Consider the following 20,356-nt stretch of genomic DNA (forward strand, 5'->3'; position numbering starts at 1 on the left):
ACCTGACTGTATGTATTAAGGTTAAACTCCAGGTATGCATTTAATTGCATAGTTACACTGGTCCAGCTTAGAAAAATTGCAGTATACATATGTCATACTTAGAACAGGACAGTTGTGGAAGAGGAGAATCACTGCAGTAGTCACCACTACTACAGGTTTCAATGCAGTGTTCTTGGTCCCGTGTCTTGGCACAGGCTCCATTTACAGACTTTTTTGCATTTTTCTCAATGAATGCAAGGTGTTCTCTGATTGGTCTCCTTCCCCCCCCCCCTCACTTACATTTGTTTGGTATGAGCACTGCACACTAGTTGTGGTCATGTGAACTACTCTGTGCACACTATAAATCCCATAATCCATCTTGAGGACAAGCAAAGAGGGTGTCTACTTTTCTTTATACAGTGGGAACAAGGAGAAGGGACATAGCCACTCATTAACTGAAACTCCTCTAACATCCATCTCAGGGGAAGTCAGATTACAGCAGCAAGAGAGAGAAATGGAGCTGCTACAATCTCCCTGCCTGCTGAAAGCTCACATCCTGTATGACAAGGTCGCACCCAGCGGGAATCTCTATATAAAGAAAACTGCTGTATTCCCTCTGTCATCCAGGTGCAGACCTGGCTAGGTTCTGTGGCGCAAGTGGGGAAGATAGACCTGAAACAGGTTTACCTGCCTGGTAAATGTGGTGCACACCACTTCTGACAGAAAGCTTAGTTAATTCCCTGGAACATCTTTAACCACTTACCGCCCACTAACAGTACATATACTGCTAGCAGGCGGCGCGGCCACATATTGGTACATCACCCAGCACATGCGCAGCAACGCAATCCTGTGACATCAGACAAAGCACTTTGTACCCAACCACTGTGTGCAGCCGGAGTATCATGTGCTTACTATGATTGGTCATAGCGATCACAAGATTACAATGTAAACAAACAGTCATGAATGGTTTTCATTCATGACTGCTTGCTTAGTGTTGTGAAGCTGTAATTGGCCCACAGCTATTACATGTTACATGACACCCTGTACCATGTGATTAGCTGTACCCAATCACAGCGTGTCAACCGAAAGAAAATTGTCATGAATCGAAAGTCATTCATAACAGTTAACTATTGCTTATAACAGTGAACATCACAGTTATTAGCAATAACAGTGCAAAAAAAGAAACCATTTCTAATCACCCCCCCCCCCCCACAGAGTAATACAATACTGAACTACTCTAAAGAAAGTAAACAGTACAAAATAGAATAAAGAGTTTAAAAAAAAAAGAAGATAATGTTTAAAAATTGAATAAAAAATTATTAATTTATTTTTACATACTGTCAACAGATCACTGCCACACCAGTCATATAATGACCTGTCAAAAAATTACAACTTCAAAAAACTCCCCTTGCCTCTTACTAAATACCTTTGACTGGTCTGTTTTCCAAAAAGAGGTCTCATTTGGGGGGGGGGGGGGGGGGTGTCTGTATTGTCATGGCCTTTAAGAAATGTATATACCATAGAGGTTGATTTACTAAAACTGGAGAGTGCAAAATCTGGTGCAGCTATGCATGGTTGCCAATCAGCTTTTAACTTCAGCTTGTTCAATTAGGCTTTGACAAAAAAAACCTGGAAGCTGATTGGTTTCTGTGTAGGGCTGCACCAGATTTTGCACTCTTCAGTTTAATAAATCAACCCATATGGTATACATATTTGAAAATTGATCACGTTTGTAACTTTCACACAGACTGATGTGGGTTATTTTGTTTACCAAAGAAATATAGTAAAATACATTTTGGCTTAGATTTTTGAAGAAAGATTATTTGCAAGATTTTAAAACAAAAACAAAGAAAAAAATTATTCTTTTCAATAATGTCTGTAAGTTTTTTTTTTTTGTTTATATAGGTAAACATAAAGAAACCAATAGTGATACATTAGCACCAAAATAAAGCGCTATTTGTGTGAAAAAAACAATGAAACTATCATTTGTGTATAGTGCTGCATGACCTAGCAATTGCAAGTTAAAGTAGTACAGTTTACCTTTGCCCAATTACAGTCCCAATACGGTATTCCACCTACCACGAACTTCTACTATTATCAACTGCAACATGCTGTTACTGGAGAGACCCTAAATCTTTCACCAACACCTGTTTTTAATCTTATGCAGCAGTCTAGCAACACATGTTACTTGTGGTATTTTTGGAGAGATTCCCTAGTTCAGTATTTGAGAAATGGGAGAGAGATGTGGGTAAAATTCCTGAAGAATAATGGGAAGAGGCTTTGGAATCCATATGTCTGTGTTCTCAGAATGTCGCCCAACGACTGTCTCAGTTATATATCATCTTGAGAGTACATCACACCCCACCTAAATTACAGAACATGGGCCTATGCCCGTATCCTATCTGTGCTCAAGGTGGCAGAGAGAGAGGGGGGAACCTCATAATGTTTGGTGGTGCCTGAAGTTGCATCGCTGTTGGGAAACTATTGTAACCACAACAATTTTTCCAGATCACTATCCCTACAGACCCTAAACAGTGCATACTGGAAATCCTAGAGATGTGATGGCGAACCTTGGCACCCCCCTACCCCGATGTTTTGGAACTACATTTCCCATGATGCTCAACTATACTGCAGAGTGCATGAGCATCATGGGAAATGTAGTTCCAAAACATCTGGGGTGCCAAGGTTCGCCATCACTGTCCTAAAAGCTTAACAGATAACTGATGTGTACATTAGAGAGGCAGTGTCTAGGGCCCTATTCCAGGCACATAGACTATTATTACCTCATTGGACCTTGCATATTTCTCCCACATCACAGATGGGACTTGAACTTATAGGTGTGACATGAGAAGTTGATATATCAACATTGGGGTAACTCACTTAAAGAGAAGCTCCAGCCCCCCACCAAAAAATTTTAAGTCAGCAGGTAAAAATACTGCAGCTGCTGACTTTTACTATTCAGACACTTACCTGTCCATTGATCCTGGGATTCCGGCACCCCAGCCAATTTTTCCCATCCCGACTAAGGGAAACCGGCAGTGAAACCTTGCAGCTTCACAGCCGGTTCTCTGCTGCGCATGCACGAGGCGTGTTGCGCTTTCTGAATGGCCCGGCGGTGGAGGAAGGAGGAGGGGGGCCGAACCTCTAGGGGACCTCGCTGTGGCAAGATTTCTAGGAAATGGGCACGGGTATCTGTCAAAAACAGGTACCCACTTCCCCCTCCCCCCGAAAGGTTTTTTTAATATGAGAAACTATGGGGAAGTGGACTGGCTACTCCAGATCTGGCTCTGGTGGACCTGGTGATGGATAGGCTATTGCTCTAAAATATTACTTTTTAGGCTGAGGTGGTCTATAAGAGCAGGGAAGGGGGTGTCCCTTGTATTTACTCTATTTACTGTTTCTTCATACTTAATTCTAATTTGTTCTGACGAAAATGTGAGTATGGTATGTTGCTGGTATTCTTTATTTTCCCATTCATTCATTAAATATTTTGTGTAAGAACTTTGCCTGAGTTTTGTAGTATCTGTTACCTGGTGAGAGCGAACTATTGTATCATTATTGGAATACATGATCCAATGTAATTTCAATAAAGACCTTTTCTGATTTAAAAAAAAAAAAAGTAGCACAGTGCTAAATAGCAAAAAAAAAAAAATGCTTTGATTATAAAGGGGGTAAAATCTACCAGAGGTCAAGTGGTTAAAGTTCTGATCGTTTCAAAAGGAATCCTAAGAATAAAAAACCAACATTGCCATTATCAACTGTAACATTCAAGACAGAAATTTCTGCAACACCTGATCAATGGACTGAGCATAGATTTTCACAACCCTGGAAAAAGTAACTAGCTAATCTATGATGGCTTATTTATTTCCCCTTCAAATATTAGGAGATAGAATTCCGTACCAAAATAGACTTAACCTGTGATTTCAATACACCATTACACTTACCTTATGAAAAGCTTGTAATGGGCCCTAAAATTTGTACTGTTCATACCTCAGTAAACGCACTGACAGTTTAGCACCGCGCGTTCACTCATCCTTTCTGTTACATTTCACACATCACAGTCATTACTGCCTTTATGAAGCAGTCATTTCGCTTACCAGTTCCACTTTTTCATGAGCTCCGTGAAGTTGTTTAGTTAGCTGCTGAAGCTTTGCCATCTCTTCCTAAAAAACATAAAGTAAAATGGATGTGAGTATAAAGTTGCCTTCTTGTTGCAAGATAAGATAGAGACTATTAGGAAAAAGAGAACATGCAGAACTCGTGAACCTGAAATACAAGTAACATTTACATGAAAAAAAAAAAAACCGACTAAGGGCTCATTTACACCAGGAGGTGTGTCTCAGCGTGCATGCTTTTTTGCGTGTTTATGTTTCAGGGCAGCCGATAATTTTAATGGGTTGTCCTATGCTTGTGAAATACGCAAAAATAATGCTAGCATGATTTTTAAAATTTTGCAGTAGCATGTGTTTTGGTGGGTGTGAACACACGCACATTTTCCAGCTGTATGGCGGTTCCTTCACTGCACCTGGTGTGAACAAGCCCTTATATCAATCAATGACACAAAAAAATATGTGTATGCTGTACATAATATATAAAAGTTCTCAAGTTGGCACAAAACTTTATTTGTATTTAGCAGAATGCCAAGAGAAGAGTATTGTTCAGTGTAATCAGCTTATTTAACTATTTCAATTCTCCCACCTGTACACCCCCCCCCCCATGGACCAGTTATGTATGGGTCTGTTTATTTGGCATTACCTTAGTCATTACCTAAAGTGAAACTAAACTATAGTTTAAAAAAATATTCAAGAATTTACTCAGAAAAGTAACTTCTATTGCTCTAAGCCTCCTCCAAATCTCCAAACTCCCTTTTGTGTGATCCAACTTTCTGTTAGAAGGTGGCTATATTCATTCTCCATGGTCTCACTGTAACCCTCCACCCTCTCTTTCTCACTCCCGAGACTTGGAATTGGCACTATAGATTACGGGATTTGTAATGTGCATACAGCAGTGCACATGACTGCGACTAACGTGCACATTATAAGGAGGCAGAAAATACAATAAGTGGTAAAATTAAATGAAAACCCGCCTTAGGATTTAATATGTGTTAAACTCACAATAATGTGTGTTGCAGCTGCTGCCCACTAAGTAAAAACGTAGAAAAATATATATACCCAAAAAACAGCGCTTGCAAAATAATGCCGGCATGCGTTCCATGGGATCCAGGAAGTGACGTATTACGGTAGCCGTTCACCGGAAGTGTGTCAACGCGTTTTGCCCACCTATAAGGGGTGTTAGCAAAAACTTTGATAACGCCCCTTGTAGGCGGGCGAAGCGCGTCAACACACTTCCGGTGAACGGCTACCGTAATACGTCACTTCCTGAATCTCGTGGAACGCATGCCGGCTGCGTTCCGGGAGTGGAGCTGTGCTTGTGGTCAATGAGATTATCCTTCTGACGATTATTTTATTATTTTATACTTTAATGTGAGTAGTATTCATCTAATTATCAATAAATTTTATATTGCGGGCTTCACTATATTTGGCTCATCCTTTGAGTGATACCGGAGATACCGAAGGGGAAGTCTTTGTATTCCTGGGTTGGAAAAGAATTGTTCCATATTATTATAAAGGCCAATTTACCTTTGAACTCGGGTGACTGGATTCCCTCAGGGGGGCTGGAAGCACCGTCACTGTGTGGAGCACCATTGCACCTTGAAAATTGGCACCTTAGATATACAGCACTGTATATGAGCACGATCACAATTGTTGAAAGAAACCAACTATTTGGGCTATTGTTGTGGCCTTTGAGTATTGATGGCACTTTTGCCCTTTGCAGGGCATGTTTTTGTAATTATTATATAAGTTTTATTCTGTATCCAGCACGTAAATACTTTATGCACTTTTATATAATTATTGGATATTTTTTTTTTTTTTGCACAGAGCACTTTATGCACATATTTTAGTATTATAACACTGTTGGAGTCAAAATGTATATGAATTGATGCTATTTATTTTTATTTATTATTTTGCGAGCGCTGTTGTTTGGGTATATAGAAAATACAATAAGCATTGATATCATGAGAAATAGATTACAGGGCAATTTTATGCCGATTGCTTCCAAGCACCCCCAGAGAGGGGGGGGAGCTGAGTGGACATGTGTCTGCTTTTCTCCTCTTCTTGCTGACCCAGACGCAACATGTAAAAGGTCACTTCTGGGTTCCTGTATGGCTGCGGAAGAATTGAATGCAGTGCGACCTGCACTTCATTCAATAAGCTGTAGAACAGATTAATTTTTTTTATCATTTTTTTGAGACAGAAATAGCTTTGTTTTGGTGATATTTAATCAACACTACGTTTTTTTTTTTTTTTGGTATATAAACTAAAAATTTTCAAAAGTTTGAAAAAAATATGTTTTTTCTTAATTTCGATTTTAATAAATTTGCAAATAAATAATCTTTTTTTCATAACTTTAGACCAACATGTATTCTGCTACATTTCCTTGGTGAAAAAAACAAAATAAAAAAAATCAGTGTATATTCTGTGTGAAAGTTATTGAGTCTATAAACTATGGTATACATATTTGAAAATGTATTAACCCTGATGTACTAAATGTCTATCGCATTTCTTGAGGCCCTAAAATAACAGGACAGTACAAATACACCCCAAATGACCCCTTTCTGGTTAGTAGACAGTCCAAAGTATTTAGTAAGAGGCATGGTGAATTTCTTAAAGTAATTTATTGTCACAATTTATTTGTAAAATGAAGAAATTAAATTTTTTTTTCATACTGTCACCAGAGCAGTACAGCGTCATGATATGACTGATGTGGCAGTAATTAGGGACACCGACTGGTAATAGTGTGTAAAAAAAAAAAAAAGAAAAAAAAAAAACAATTTACAATTTTAATTAACTTTTTTCTTTTACAATTTGTTTTGCGTTTTTTTTTTTTTTTTTTTTAACATACTGTGACCAGAGCAGTTCAGTGTTACTATAGTGACACTGTACTACTCTGGGGGAGTGATTAGGATTTTTTTTACACTATGATTGTTTATAACAGTGACGATGACTGTTAGAAGCAATCATTTTTATGAACGGCATCCATTCATTCACAGTGTGTACTATTCTGTTTGCTGTGATTCATCACAGCGATCACATTCTACAGGTGTGCTGTGATTGGCCCTGTCTGTACCATGTAATCACTGTGACCAATCACAAAGATCACAACATTAGTACACAATAATACACAATGAATGGTTATAAATGAAAGCCTTTAAATGCCTACAACTGTCATGTGATCGCTGTGACTGGTCACAGCAATCACATAGTACCAGGGCCAGCCCAGTACAATGTTCTGTCATCAGCTGTATCTGGGGACAGATCACACTGCAGCACTACTCCTAGTGCGTGTACAAGGCAAGTGACTGGGAGGACGCCATATAACGTTCATCCGGAACTGTAGTGCTTCTGCTTGGCCATCATTTGTCTATAGGCTGGGCAGAAAACAGTTAAAGAGAAACTGTCATAGAGAACACTTTTTGTCCCCTACGTGATTAAACAAAGTTAAGTAAAAAAACAAAAGTCACACCCAAGCACATAAAATCCCACCCCCACATACATGCACATAAGAACTAAAAAATAAATTATAGGTTATAACACCAGCGATTGTGAATCCAGGAAATATGCAACTTCCTTCTGGGGGATCAGAGAGGAATTTAATTTTCCCTGCTGGAACAAAATTGGACCATGCTTTTTTTGCCTTCCTCGATCAACTGTGGATGCAGGATTGTGTGTACGGAGGCGGTCTATTTTTTTTTTTTTTCTACTGGTTGAACTAGATAGACTTGTGCCTGACTAACTACGTACAATATAAAAGGGTATCATCACTCAGGAGTGCCACAGGCACAATGATATGTAAATACAATTCTGTCCATATCAAAAATGATCAGATGATCCAGAAATATATGCAACTGAAGTTCTAAAATAATCTAAACTTCTGCTGCCCTAATGTCTCCTATTACATAAGAGGAACAACAATGAGGACTCTTTTGAAATATGGCAGCAAGGCAGGTAAGTATGGCAAAGAATACAAATGGGGTTTTAAGAATTGTCACTTTTTAAAACCTTTGGAAAGGGTCATATAAACAAATGTTTATTAGGATAACAAACTATTTTTTAGGATATATGGTCTTTCAAGCTGCAAAAAACACAAAAGGAGTAGCATGCAACTTTCAGTAACCCATAGAATCAGGAAATGATCTGCCTAGATACAGTGCTGAAATTGTTTGCTCTAGGTTACTGCACATCACTGCTCTGTTCACAATAAAATGAGATTAAGGCTAAAGACTTAACAATGGTCTATTCATTTTTCCACCAAGTGCATCGCACATAGACAAAACTAAGCAAGATATATCTGAGACTTGGAAAGCCAAGAGAAAATTGCTTCATTATGAATGTTCGATCTGCACATACGGTGATAATTTTGTCACAGTGATAAAAACTCCAACTACCGCATTTCCAGAATATACTTTTTATTGATTACACTGTTTCAGTTTGTGTGCTGCTTATGCAGGATAATTTAATAACATATTAAAGAGCAGACTAATTATTACTCAGTCTTTCCTTGATAATTTGATGAAGGCAAAAACATTCGTAAACATATTGATATTCACTGACTTGCATCACAGAAATTTGTCATGAGGTCCAGTTAACAAAAGTAAACCTCTTTAGATCCTACTATTAAAAATTATATAATCTGGCGTTCTCATCTCAGCTATCTTCCTCTCAGGCACATTCTGCTAATATCCAGTATTTAAGGGATTTAAGCCTAGTACACACGCAACGATTATCGGCCAACTGATCGTCCGTCTTTTGTCCAGAGTGGTGTTTTGTTGGTTGGAATGTGCCTAGACTGCACACGAATTTTCTCTCCCGACAAAATTCTACTTCAGAAGTGATGTCATGTGTTGGTTTGCTTTCTTTGTGTTCTTTCTTCTCTGAGCATGACCAGTCTTGCTCATTAGATTTTCCCCTGTCGAAATCTGTACTGATACTGTATACTTTGGCTACTCCATTCGTGTTGGTTTACAACTCCATGCTACCAGACAACGCATAACCAAGAGACACTTTACAGGCACAAATACGGTCATCCCAAAGGAGGGCAAATACTAGAACTGGACCCTAGCTATAAGAAAATTTCCTTTTAAAATGTAGACTAAAATATTTTCCCCAGAATTCTGGTGGCTCGGTTACTACTGCACAAACCCTCCCTCATTCATCCTGCTCAATCTGGCTTTGTTCCAGAAAGAGAAACCAGGGATAACACGCGATGGGTACTGAATGACATTTATATCTCCCAAGGAAAAAATATTCTCATGATTCTCCTTTCTACGGACATGGAAACAGCTTTTGATCGAGTTTGCTGGGACTTTCTTCTTGCTACCCTTTTAAACATAGGGGGTTAGAAACTCACATGAAAAAATTGATTTTGGCCTTATACACCCAACCAGCAGCAACCGTTAAAATCAAACCATCCATCCATCTCAACACCTTTTGCTATAAGCAAACTGGCGGGTTTTTCCATTGTCTCCTCTAATATTTATACTATCCATAGAGACATTTTTACGTACCATCAGGTCAAACGGTGGCATAACAGGCCTTCAAACATCTAAGCATATTCACAAAATTAGCAGATTACGCTGACAACTTGATCTTCTTTGTCACCTCCCCAACAACATCACTCCCTGTCCTGCTACAGGAACTGAAAAGATTTGGGACTCACTCCCTTACTTGGTTTGGACGCAATAGTGTCCTAAAAATGACTATTCTTTCTGCCTGCAAACCCTCCTGATTAAATTGCCCTCAGTGTACTTGAAAAAGGAGGGAGTAGAGCCAGACTAAACAGATCAACCCTAAGGCTTCAGAAAAAGAGAGGTATTGAGTTTCTGAACCCTGTGAAATATCACACTGCAGTGCATCTGACTAGATTGGTGCACCAAGGATAGGAAACTTTGGACAGAATTGAAATAATCCTTCTTTCCATTTCCTCTTGAAGGCTTACCATGGGTGGAAACCTCACCCCCACCAATGCTGTAGATAGGTTCACATCCTCTAAATAAAGCCACTTTAGGCACTACCAAGTCCATTTAAAAAAAAAAAAACTCTATATCCCTACATCCCAGCCCTATGTTGCCCATCTTGGGTTCACTGCTCTTTACTACACAGTATAATGGTCTCTCAATTTTGCACTCTCCTTGCGAAAGGCCATTTCCCCTCCCAAAGCAAATTCAAGACAGAGTAGCATATTAGCTTTTCACATGGGTCCGAATTGGAGCTCATGAGATAACGGCAGTTGGGATCTTATTTCAGATCACTACCAGATACTTCCCATAGATTGATTGCCCATTCCCTTTGAAACACTCTGCTAAATGGTACACCAGTCAGACATGCCCTTCCCCTGTCATATTTGACTTTGACCTCAGACAATCATAACCCACGATCCCAGCTTCATAACTAACGAGAAATGTACGCACTACATTTTCATAGGTTTAAAAAGATCAAATACTCCTCTTTGCAGACAAGGCGTTCTTCGTGAACACACATAAAAAAAAAAAATATGGATATAAAAATCTGAATCGTGGTAAGAAAAACACCTTAACATCACCATAAAATTAACTCCTCAATATTTTCTCTTTGCTGGAGGAGCCAAAAAATGGAAGGATCATTATTACATGTTTTTTTAGGACAGTCCGTTTCTGAACTATTTCTGGTTTAGGGTCAAAAACCTGACTGGGGTGCCTGTGTATAACCCAGCTACCTACTTATTGCATGATATGCCATTTTCAAGAGCTACAAAAATTCTCGTCTGAACAACCTTTTGAATGCTGTGAAGGCTTGTATTCCAGCTATGTGGAAAAAAAACAGAACCACCTAGCATGGAATTATGGCATGCCAGGATCTCAGATATCAAATTGGTGGAGCAACTCACAGCAGTCTTGAAGGACTAATCTGACAAACATTTTCATACAACCCCACACCATAATCCCCTCTGGACCTATGCACAAAGCAAGGCCCATAAAGTCAAGGATGAGAGGGTTTGGGGTGAAGGAACTTGACTAGTCCTGACTTCAACCTCATAGAAAACCTTTGGGATGAATTTGAGTGGAGACTGTGAGCAAGGCCTTCTTGTCCAACATCAGTGCCTGACCTCACAAATGGGCTTCTGGAACAATGGCCAAACATTCTCATAGACACACTCCTAAACCATGTGGACAGCCTTCCAAGGAGAGTTGAACCTGTTAAAGCTGCAAAGGTTGGGCCAACTCAATATTGAACCCTACAGACTAAGACTGTCATTAAAGTTCATGTGCGTGTAAAGGCAGGCGTTCCAATACTTCTGACAATATAGTGTATCTGGATGCCTTATCCTCTATATATAGAATCTCTGACTTCCGATACCCAGGCTCCTTAGCTGGGGGTCCAATACCATGGGTTTCACACATAGGAGGATGGAACTTCCTCTTTTTTTTCTTTCCCCTCCTCTTCCCAATCTCTACACACATTCCCTCTCCTAGTCTATACTTCTTTTCATCCTTTTCTTTCTCTTACCTTCTTTCCCAAATCTATACCCCCCCCCCCCCAAACATGTTACTAGCCCTGCCCCCCCTTACTTTCAGGAAGGGACTACTCCTTTTTCCCCTCACTTATCTTTCCCTCATCGTACTATTTCCCACTATCCAATAACTACAAACTATGGACTTGGGCAGGGAAGACATCCATCTGTATTCTTCTATATCTTGTGGAAATGTATAGACACTACATATGCCCAATTTGTTTTTGTTTTTTTGTGTCCAACCATTTCTAACCATTGGGATGTTCTGGTGTATTTACTTTACATGACGGTACTGATTCCTGCTCTATGTGAATGGCTGTTTAATCCTGTCTCATATCAGTCTAAATAAAGATTTAAAAAATAAATAAACAATAAACCTGTAATTAACCACTTGACCTCTGGAGGATTTACCCCCCTTCATAACTAGGCCATTTTTTGAGATATGGCACTGTGTTACTTTAACAATTGTGCGGTCATGTAATGCTGTCCCCAAATGTCCTTTATTTTCCCACAAACAGAGCTTTTTTTTGGTGGCATTTGATCAACACTGTGTTTTTTTATTTTGTTTGTGCTATAATCAAAAAAAGACCGACAATTTTGAAAAAAAAAATATATATATATATATATATTTTTTACTTTGTTATAAAACATGACCAATACATTTTTTTTAAAAAAAAATATATATTTTCTTCATGAATTTAGGCTAATATGTATTCTGCTACATATTTTTGGTAAAAAAAAAAATCCCAATAAACGTATATTGGTTGGTTTGCGCAAAAGTTATAGCGTCTACAAAACGATGGGATATATACTGGAATTTTTTTTTTTTACTGGCTCAGTGCTAAAAACATGCACTGTCACTAAACTAATGACACTGGCTAGGAAGGAGTCTAAACATCTAAGCATCTAGGTGTTAAATGTGTGTCTGTAGTGTTTGTGTGTACTATGTGTGCTGTTTTCACTAAGGGATGTGCTAGATGTTTTTCCCTGCTTTGACGGGAAAGAAATTATCACATCCTGCTGACTTGAACAGAGCTCTGCCTTATTTACATAGACAGAGCTCTGTTCTCCATTTCTTCTAGCGATCAGCAGGTGTCGGCAGACATTCATTGGCTGGCACCCACTGTTCGGCTTGTAATGTGTCTAATCAAAGCTCAGCTGTGGCATGCGCCCCCTACCCGGAAGACCTGGATCACATACTAGGTACGTAATCTGGTGCAGGAGAGCAGCATTGCTGCCGTATAACTAAGTTATGCGGTCAGCAAGGGGTTAAAGAAATACAGGGGCTGCCATTGCTGATGTCCCTCTGTTGCCCGACTGCTATGCTGTTCCAATTGTTGTATCATTTCTGGATCAAAAACATTTTTGTGGTTCAGGAAAGTCATAGTGTAGTCAGATCCACTGATCTACATACTTCGTCCACGTCAGTAACTCAGTAAGTAGTCAAGCCACTGAATAAACATGGGAACCAGGCAACTGGAGTTTTCAGAATTTGAACAGAAACAGCCTTCATGTTTTTATCATGGCAGCATTCCTTTAACCACTTGCCGACCGCCCGCAGGCTGGCTCGGCTGCGCGAAGCGGTACTACGTTGGTCGCGCGTGTGGTGCTGGGGGCGAGCGCGCACCTGGGCAGAGTCCAAGCTGGGGAGACCGCTCCAGGTGAGACTGGGATCAGGTGCTGGTCGGATCCGCAATCCAGGATTACATCAAGCAAAAAGGAATGACCGCACTTCCGATGAAATTCAGAAAAAGGAGTGTCTTTATTCCACATCAATCAAATGGCAAATACAGGTACACACTGTGAGTGCAGGACAAAAACGGTAGACGCGTTTCACGACTGGATGTGTCGCTTACTCATTACCAAGGTGCGCTCCTGCCCCCACTAGGCAGCGGGGATGCCAATGCACGGGGCCGGCGGCCGCGATTGCCGCTGGGCACACGTGATTGCTCCCCGCTGAGAGAGAAGGACGGTCAGCTTTTTCAAACACAGCTGACCGTTCTTCTCTCTGAAATTATCACAGAGTGCCTGTGATGCTTCTATATAGGATCACAGGTCTCTATGGTCATTTCACAAGCCCCTCCCCCCACAGTTAGTGAACACTCCTCTGGGCTCACACTTAACCCTTTGATCACCCACTAGGTTAACCCCTTGTCGCCAGTGTCAATATTACAGTAACAGTGCACTGGTCTCCCCAAAAGTGTCAAAAAGGTCAGTTAGGGTCCACTCCTTCCGCCGCAGTCCTGCTAAAAATCGCAGATCGCCGCCATTACTAATAAAAAAAAAAAAAAGTAAAAATTACATACATTTTTCCCCTAGTTTGTAGAAAGAATTCTAGTATATATCCCATAGTTTTGTAGACGCTATAACTTTTGCGCAAACCAATCAAAATACGCTTAATGTAATTTTTTTTAACAAAAATATGTAGCAGAATACAAATTGACCTAAAAGGATAAAAAAAAAATGATTTTTACATTTTCTTTTTTGGGAATGTTATATAGCAGAATGTGAAAAATATTGTTTTTTTTTCAGAATTGTCGTGCTTTTTTTTGTTTATAGCGCAAAAAATAAAAATCACACATCAAATACCACCAAATGAAAGCTCTATTTGTGGGGGGAAAAGGACTTCAATTTTATTTCAGTACAGTGTCCCACGTCTGCACAATTTTCCGTTAAATTAACGCAGTGCCGAATCGCAAAAAATGGCCTGGTCATTAAGGGGGCAAATCCTTCCGGTCCAGAACTGCTTAACAAGGCAACGTGAAGAACATTAAATATAAAACTGCTAATTTTAAGTGGTTAAAGTAGGATTCCAGCATAAACCTATCTAGTCTTAAAAATGTAATTTATTTTCTCCTAATACCTATGCAGACTAACCTGCATAAAATAAGATGTATATACCTACCAATTTTCAGCCCACTCCATTCTGGTCATGTGATACCCTGTGTAACCTGTGATACTCTGTGTCTGCCAGGGAGAGGAAGGAGTGCTCGACAACAGCTGGTAAATCCTGGAGCAGTAATGTCACCATAAAGGCTTGTTCACACTTGACTACATTTCTAATGCTTAACAATCGCTCCTATAGCATTAGTATGGGCGTTAGACTCGCTTTAATGAGCATTAGTATAGGCATTAGGCATTTTACAAGCGTTAATGAGGAGTTAAAAATGCTCCCCAAATGCCCCATGGGCTTTTTTTAAGCATTTGACAAGACTTAAGGTGCGTTAAAACTGCTCCACAAATGCCTATTCCATTGCAGTTAATAAGCTAATCTTAATGCCCCGCAACTGCCTGCCAGAGTGTTTGCGACACATTACCATAGACTTGAATGGGAGGTTTTAAAAGGCTTCAAACGCCTCGACTCGACATGAGGCTTCAATTTAGAAGTGACGCGATGCTAACACTTCATGTTCTGATAGTGTGAACAGCACTATGTGCCATCCATTGTATCATTTTCATAGGCGTTTTTACCGGAAGGATTTGCCCCCTTAACGGCTGATTTTAATGCCAGTGCGCACTTAGCCTTAGGCTCCTATGGCTGAACTGTTGCTGGCACTTCCTCCCCTCTTAGGCAGTCGCCAGTGACTGACACAGGGGAGTTAGGGGAACATATTTAATACTAAATAGGTTTATGCTGGAATTCCACTTTAAGACTGAATTCAAGCAAACAGCTAAAGACACAGAGAGCTATTTGATATACTTCTGTCCACCCAGACCTGAGATTTACACATCTCTGCCCAATAGCATGGCTTGGTCTAACATGGCAGGGGACCTGATGTTTCTCTGCTGCAGTTTCACTTTCATTTACAGGTTCCATTCCCACCCTATAACTGGACAGTGAAAGAAGAAGTAGCACACTGATGAGTTCATCTCTCACATTTGATTAGCTCAATGTGCTGGTTTTCCCTATTCCTTGTTCTCTGCTGTACAGACTGTACTGTAAACTGCAAGCTGCTGATATCAGGTCAAAATCAATTACCAGCACTGATTGCATTAAAAATACATTTAATGAGGTCTTAATGAATTCAGAGCTGCATTAACCTGTGCCTTGTATATCTGCCTGGAGTGCAGCTTTAAACTTTTATCACCTTGGTGTAAACAGAAAAATGGGGGATGATTTCTGGTCACAACTGGGCAGCACAGTGGCTAAGTGGATAGCACTTCCACCTAGTAGCACTAGGGTTGTTGGTTCGAATCCAAACCATGATATTACCTTCATGGAGTTTGCATTATCTCCCTGTGCCTGTGTGGGTTTCCTCCGGGCACTTCAAAGACATGCTGGTAGGTTAACCACTTCTGGACCAGAAGGATTTGCCCCCTTAATGACCAGGCCATTTTTTGCGATTCGGCACTGCGTCACTTTAACGAACAATTGCGCGGTCGTGCGACACTGTACCTAAATAAAATTGATGTCCTTTTTTTTCCCAATAGAGCTTTCTTTTGGTGGTATTTGATCACCTGTGCGATTTTAATTTTTGTGCTATAAACAAAAAAAGAGCGACAATTCTGAAAGAAAAAAAAAAAACAATATTTTTCACATTCTGCTATATGACATTCCAAAAAAAAAAAAATCTAAATTTTTTAACATTTTAGGCCAATTTGTTTTCTGCTACATATTTTTGTTAAAAAAAAAAAATTGCAAAAAGCGTATTTTGATTGGTTTGTGCAAAAGTTATCGCGTCTACAAACTATGAGAAAGATTTATGTCATTTTTATTGTTTTTTTTTTTACTAGTAATGGTGGCGATCTGTGATTTTTAACGGGACTGCAACATTGCGGCGGACAGATCGAACCCCTGACATGTTTGACACTTTTGGGGGGGACCAGTGACATTACTACAGTAATCAGTGCTCAAAATATGAACTGTTACTGTAAAAATTACACTGGCAGGAAAGGGGTTAACACTGTGGGTGATCAAGGGGTTAAGTGTGAGCCTAGGGGAGTGATTCTAACTGTATGGGGGCATGGCTTGTGAAATGATCACAGAGACTTGTAATCCTACATAGAAGGATCACAGACACTCTGTGAACATTCCAGAGAGAGGAACGGTCAGCTGTGTTTACAACAGCTGAACGTCCTTCTCTCTCAGCGGGGAACAATCGTGGGTGTCAGGCAGCAATCGGAGCCACCTGCCCCGTGCATCGGAGTCTCCGCTGCTGAGTGGGGGTGGGAGCGCGCCGCCGGCAGCGCACGCTTGCCCCCTAGCTGCAGGGGCACGACCGACGTATATATGTGCACCGTGGGCTTTTGTATATGGATATTTGTTCACTTCAGATCAGCCTCATACAAGCAATAGAAATGCAAAAAGCAGATAGTTTAGAATGTGAACTCTATGTACTCTAAAATGATCTAAGAGGCATCTCAAACACAGGTTGAGTGCATCTGAAAGCATATTATCTATAGCAGGCCATAAACAAGTCGAAAAACAAAAGTTGTGTTAATCGGAAAAAAAACAAAAATAGCTCAAGCAAGCCATCAATGGTTTCAATTTTCTAAAAAAAAAAAAAAACATTATAAATACCTTTTTTTTTAAAGTGATCACATTCCCTCTGTTCCCTCTGTTTTTAGCTGCATAAGAGCTGGGGGGAGGAGAAGCAAAAGCACACAGAGCTTCTCAGTGAGAGGTGGTGCAGAGGACAAGTGTAATCATTGGAGTCTCGAGAGCACACTGATTTCCCAGCAGAGCTAGAGAACTGACAACAGTGTGTTCGCTTGCTTAGTGTGGTCAGTTTTTAATAGAAAAGCAGAGGGACTGGCTGGAACACCAGGGATTTTACAGAAATTAAGCAATACAAGGAAAACAGGATACTATTTCATACAAGTACTTGGTACAGAAGGCACATATCAGGAATATGAAATGCTGGGGTAACAAACACTTTAAGGCTTGGTTTAGATGTGCTATACAGGGGGGCATGGCGGAAGGCGGCAAACCCGCCAAATTTGACCCATTCAGGTAAATGGGCAAGCGTCACAAATGCAAGTAGGTACGGTGTGCTTGGTTGCAAAAATGGGGTTAAAACAGGCAGAGGAGGCGCCACCTATCCATTGACTCTGAAAAGTGATCCGGACTTGCGTCTTAATCCACCCCAACATTTATGGAAGTTACAAGATACCAATAAGAAACTTGTGTCAACAGGAATTATTTTTTTTTGGATGAAGCTTGAACAACAATACTGGTTAGAGCCAAAAAGTGGTGTTGTGTGTTCTCTGGTTGCATTCTTATAACATTTAGAAATTCGAAGTGTGTTTTGCTTTTTAATGAGTGAATTGTGTCTTTGTGTTACTAATGGCTGATCAGGCATTTCTGCCGGATGCGGAGTTTGCTATTGAAGGTATGGGCAGGAAGTTAGAGTGGAACACCAGGACAGGAATAAATGTTGCTAGGAGATTCTTTTGGACTCTGTTGCTTACATACTGGATTATACGCCCTCCACAGTAATTCAAGCCTTTTCCTGGAACGCTGGATGACCATATAATTTAACTGCATTTATCAACCATCTGGATGATTCTTTTTACATAAAGCTGTGAGCTTACATATACACTGTACAGTTGAAAATTGAGGGGGAGGTTGATTTTCCAATAGTTGCTGCTCCTCACCTTCTGTGCTGAAATTTGTATAGCTTTGAAAACAGAGAGAAAGAGCTTGGTGTGTAGCCAGAACATGTGCTGAGCTCCCCTATGTAGTGTACTATCTACAGTGACTTGGCCCAGAGCTCGGAAATAGGTGACTATTCAGCAGCGGTGAAGGCTGCCACAAATTTCCTACTTCATTCAGAACGAAAGGCCCTCCGTTACTCAATGCACAGCTCTACTGGGCTTACAGTACATACAATAGCTATGCTAAGTTTTATAAAAACAAGTACCTCTTTCGGAAAAAGGTGTACTCCCCGCGCCTAGGAATTAGCGTTTTTAAATATAAATTATCTTTTAAATTAGTGACAAATGTGTAAAGTGTAGCAGCAGCAGTAGTGTAAAATTGGTATGAAAGAAAAAAAAAAAAAAATAGTCCTAAAAATAGGGCTATCTACAGCGCTTGCTAAAATAGTAAATATAAATATAAACATAAATCTGTGCAATTATATATACTTAAAGTATGTAAATTCACAGATATAAGTGCAAATGTGCAAATTATTTTGTGCCAATCAAATATCCAAATTTATATGAATCCATACATAAATTAATTAGTAAAAGTCCATCTTGTGTTGCAAAAATATATATGTATATAGAAAAAATATAAAAATATTAAAATATTTATAAAAAACAAAGTTCCGTGATTGGTCTCAATATTGTAAGGTATATGAGACCCACTTCATTTGGTAAGTTACCCATTTTATAAATTGCTGCACGGGAAGAAGGCACCCAGCACCTGCACTTTATCAGTCACCATTTGAATTTTCATAAGAGCACTTGCACATTTCCTAGAAAAAGGAACAATCACGGAAATGTGTTTTTTATAAATATTTTTATATTTTTTCTATATACATATATATTTTTGCAAACACAAGATGGACTTTTACAAATTAATTTATGTATGGATTCGTATAAATTTGGATATTTGATTGGCACAAAATAATTTGCACATTTGCACTTATATCTGTGAATTTACATACTTTAAGCTATGCGAAGTACATTATTTCACAGCAAACACTTAGAATTCACTTCTTACGTGATCCAAATAGAGCAAACTAAGATCTGACTGCTACAGCCTACTGTACTCTGTTCATGGTAGTTGGATATACATTGTTTTATCAAATATGTTTGATTTTGATTGTGGTTCATTTAAAGAACTACAGCACAGGAAAAAAAAAAAAAAACACCTGTGGTTGTACAATCTAACCACCAAAAATATTTTTTGTAAAATAATTCTCATGGCCCCTTTCACACCGACGGGCCAATCAGGTCTGCCGGTCAATTTTTCAGCTGGACCCGATCGGACCTTCCATTGCTCTCTACGGAGGGGCGGATGTCAGCAGACATGTGTTCGCTGACAACCGCCGCCATCCGATCTGCTAAAAATGGATGGATGGGGATCCGTTCCTCATCCATCTGGTGGATTGGATCAAATGACAGACAGATGGAAATAGACAAGTGGTCCGTTTCTATCCGACCACTCTATAGAGAACAGCGGGCTGTGTCCATGTCCACTCTTCAAAGCAGAGCCGACACGGACCTGTCATCCGCCTGCTCAGCAGAGATCAGCAGAGAAATCCCATGCTGAGCAGGCAGATCCACTTGGGCGGAGTCCGCCCCATCTGAAAGGGGCCATACATGTCCTGTATGCCCATGTTGATGGAGGAGCAGTTATGCACAATTAAGTTTAACCAGTTTTATTGCAGCAGGCTGGCTCGGCTGTGCAAAACTAAGTAGTACTACGTCGGTAGCGCACGTGGTGCTGAAAAGCGAGCGCGCACCGGCGCGCTCTCGTCCCACACTAGGCAGCGGGAATGCCACTGCACGGGGCTGGTGGCTGCGATTGCCACCAGGCACCCGCCATCCCTCCCTGCTGAGAGAGAAGAATGGTCAGCTGTCCGTTCTTCTCTCTGAAATGATCACAGAGCACCTGTGATTCTTCTATATAGGATCACAGGTCTCTATGGTTATTTCACAAGTCCCTCCCCCCACAGTTAGTAAACACTCCCCTAGGCTCACATTTAACCCTTTGATCACCCACTAGGTTAACCCCTTTCCTGCCAGTGCCATTATTACGGTAACAGTGCATATTTTTAGCACTGATTACTGTAGTAATGTCACTGGTCCCCCCAAAAGTGTC

The 20,356-nt window shown here is 40.1% G+C and overlaps 1 protein-coding gene across 2 annotated transcripts in view; it reads right to left on the reverse strand.

The window, feature by feature from the left end:
* Nucleotides 1-20,356, reverse strand: part of SCLT1 (sodium channel and clathrin linker 1) — a 365,290-nt gene that overhangs the window by 181,299 nt on the left and 163,635 nt on the right. For both annotated transcript variants that reach the window (XM_082270326.1, XM_082270327.1), the window contains exon 9: nucleotides 4,077-4,142. In XM_082270326.1, coding sequence (XP_082126452.1) covers nucleotides 4,077-4,142 — 66 coding nt within the window. The remainder of the gene's footprint in view (nucleotides 1-4,076; nucleotides 4,143-20,356) is intronic.

The sequence above is a fragment of the Pelophylax lessonae genome (genome assembly GCF_965119305.1).
Source record: "Pelophylax lessonae genome assembly, chromosome: 1".
Classification (NCBI taxonomy): Eukaryota; Metazoa; Chordata; class Amphibia; order Anura; family Ranidae; genus Pelophylax; species Pelophylax lessonae.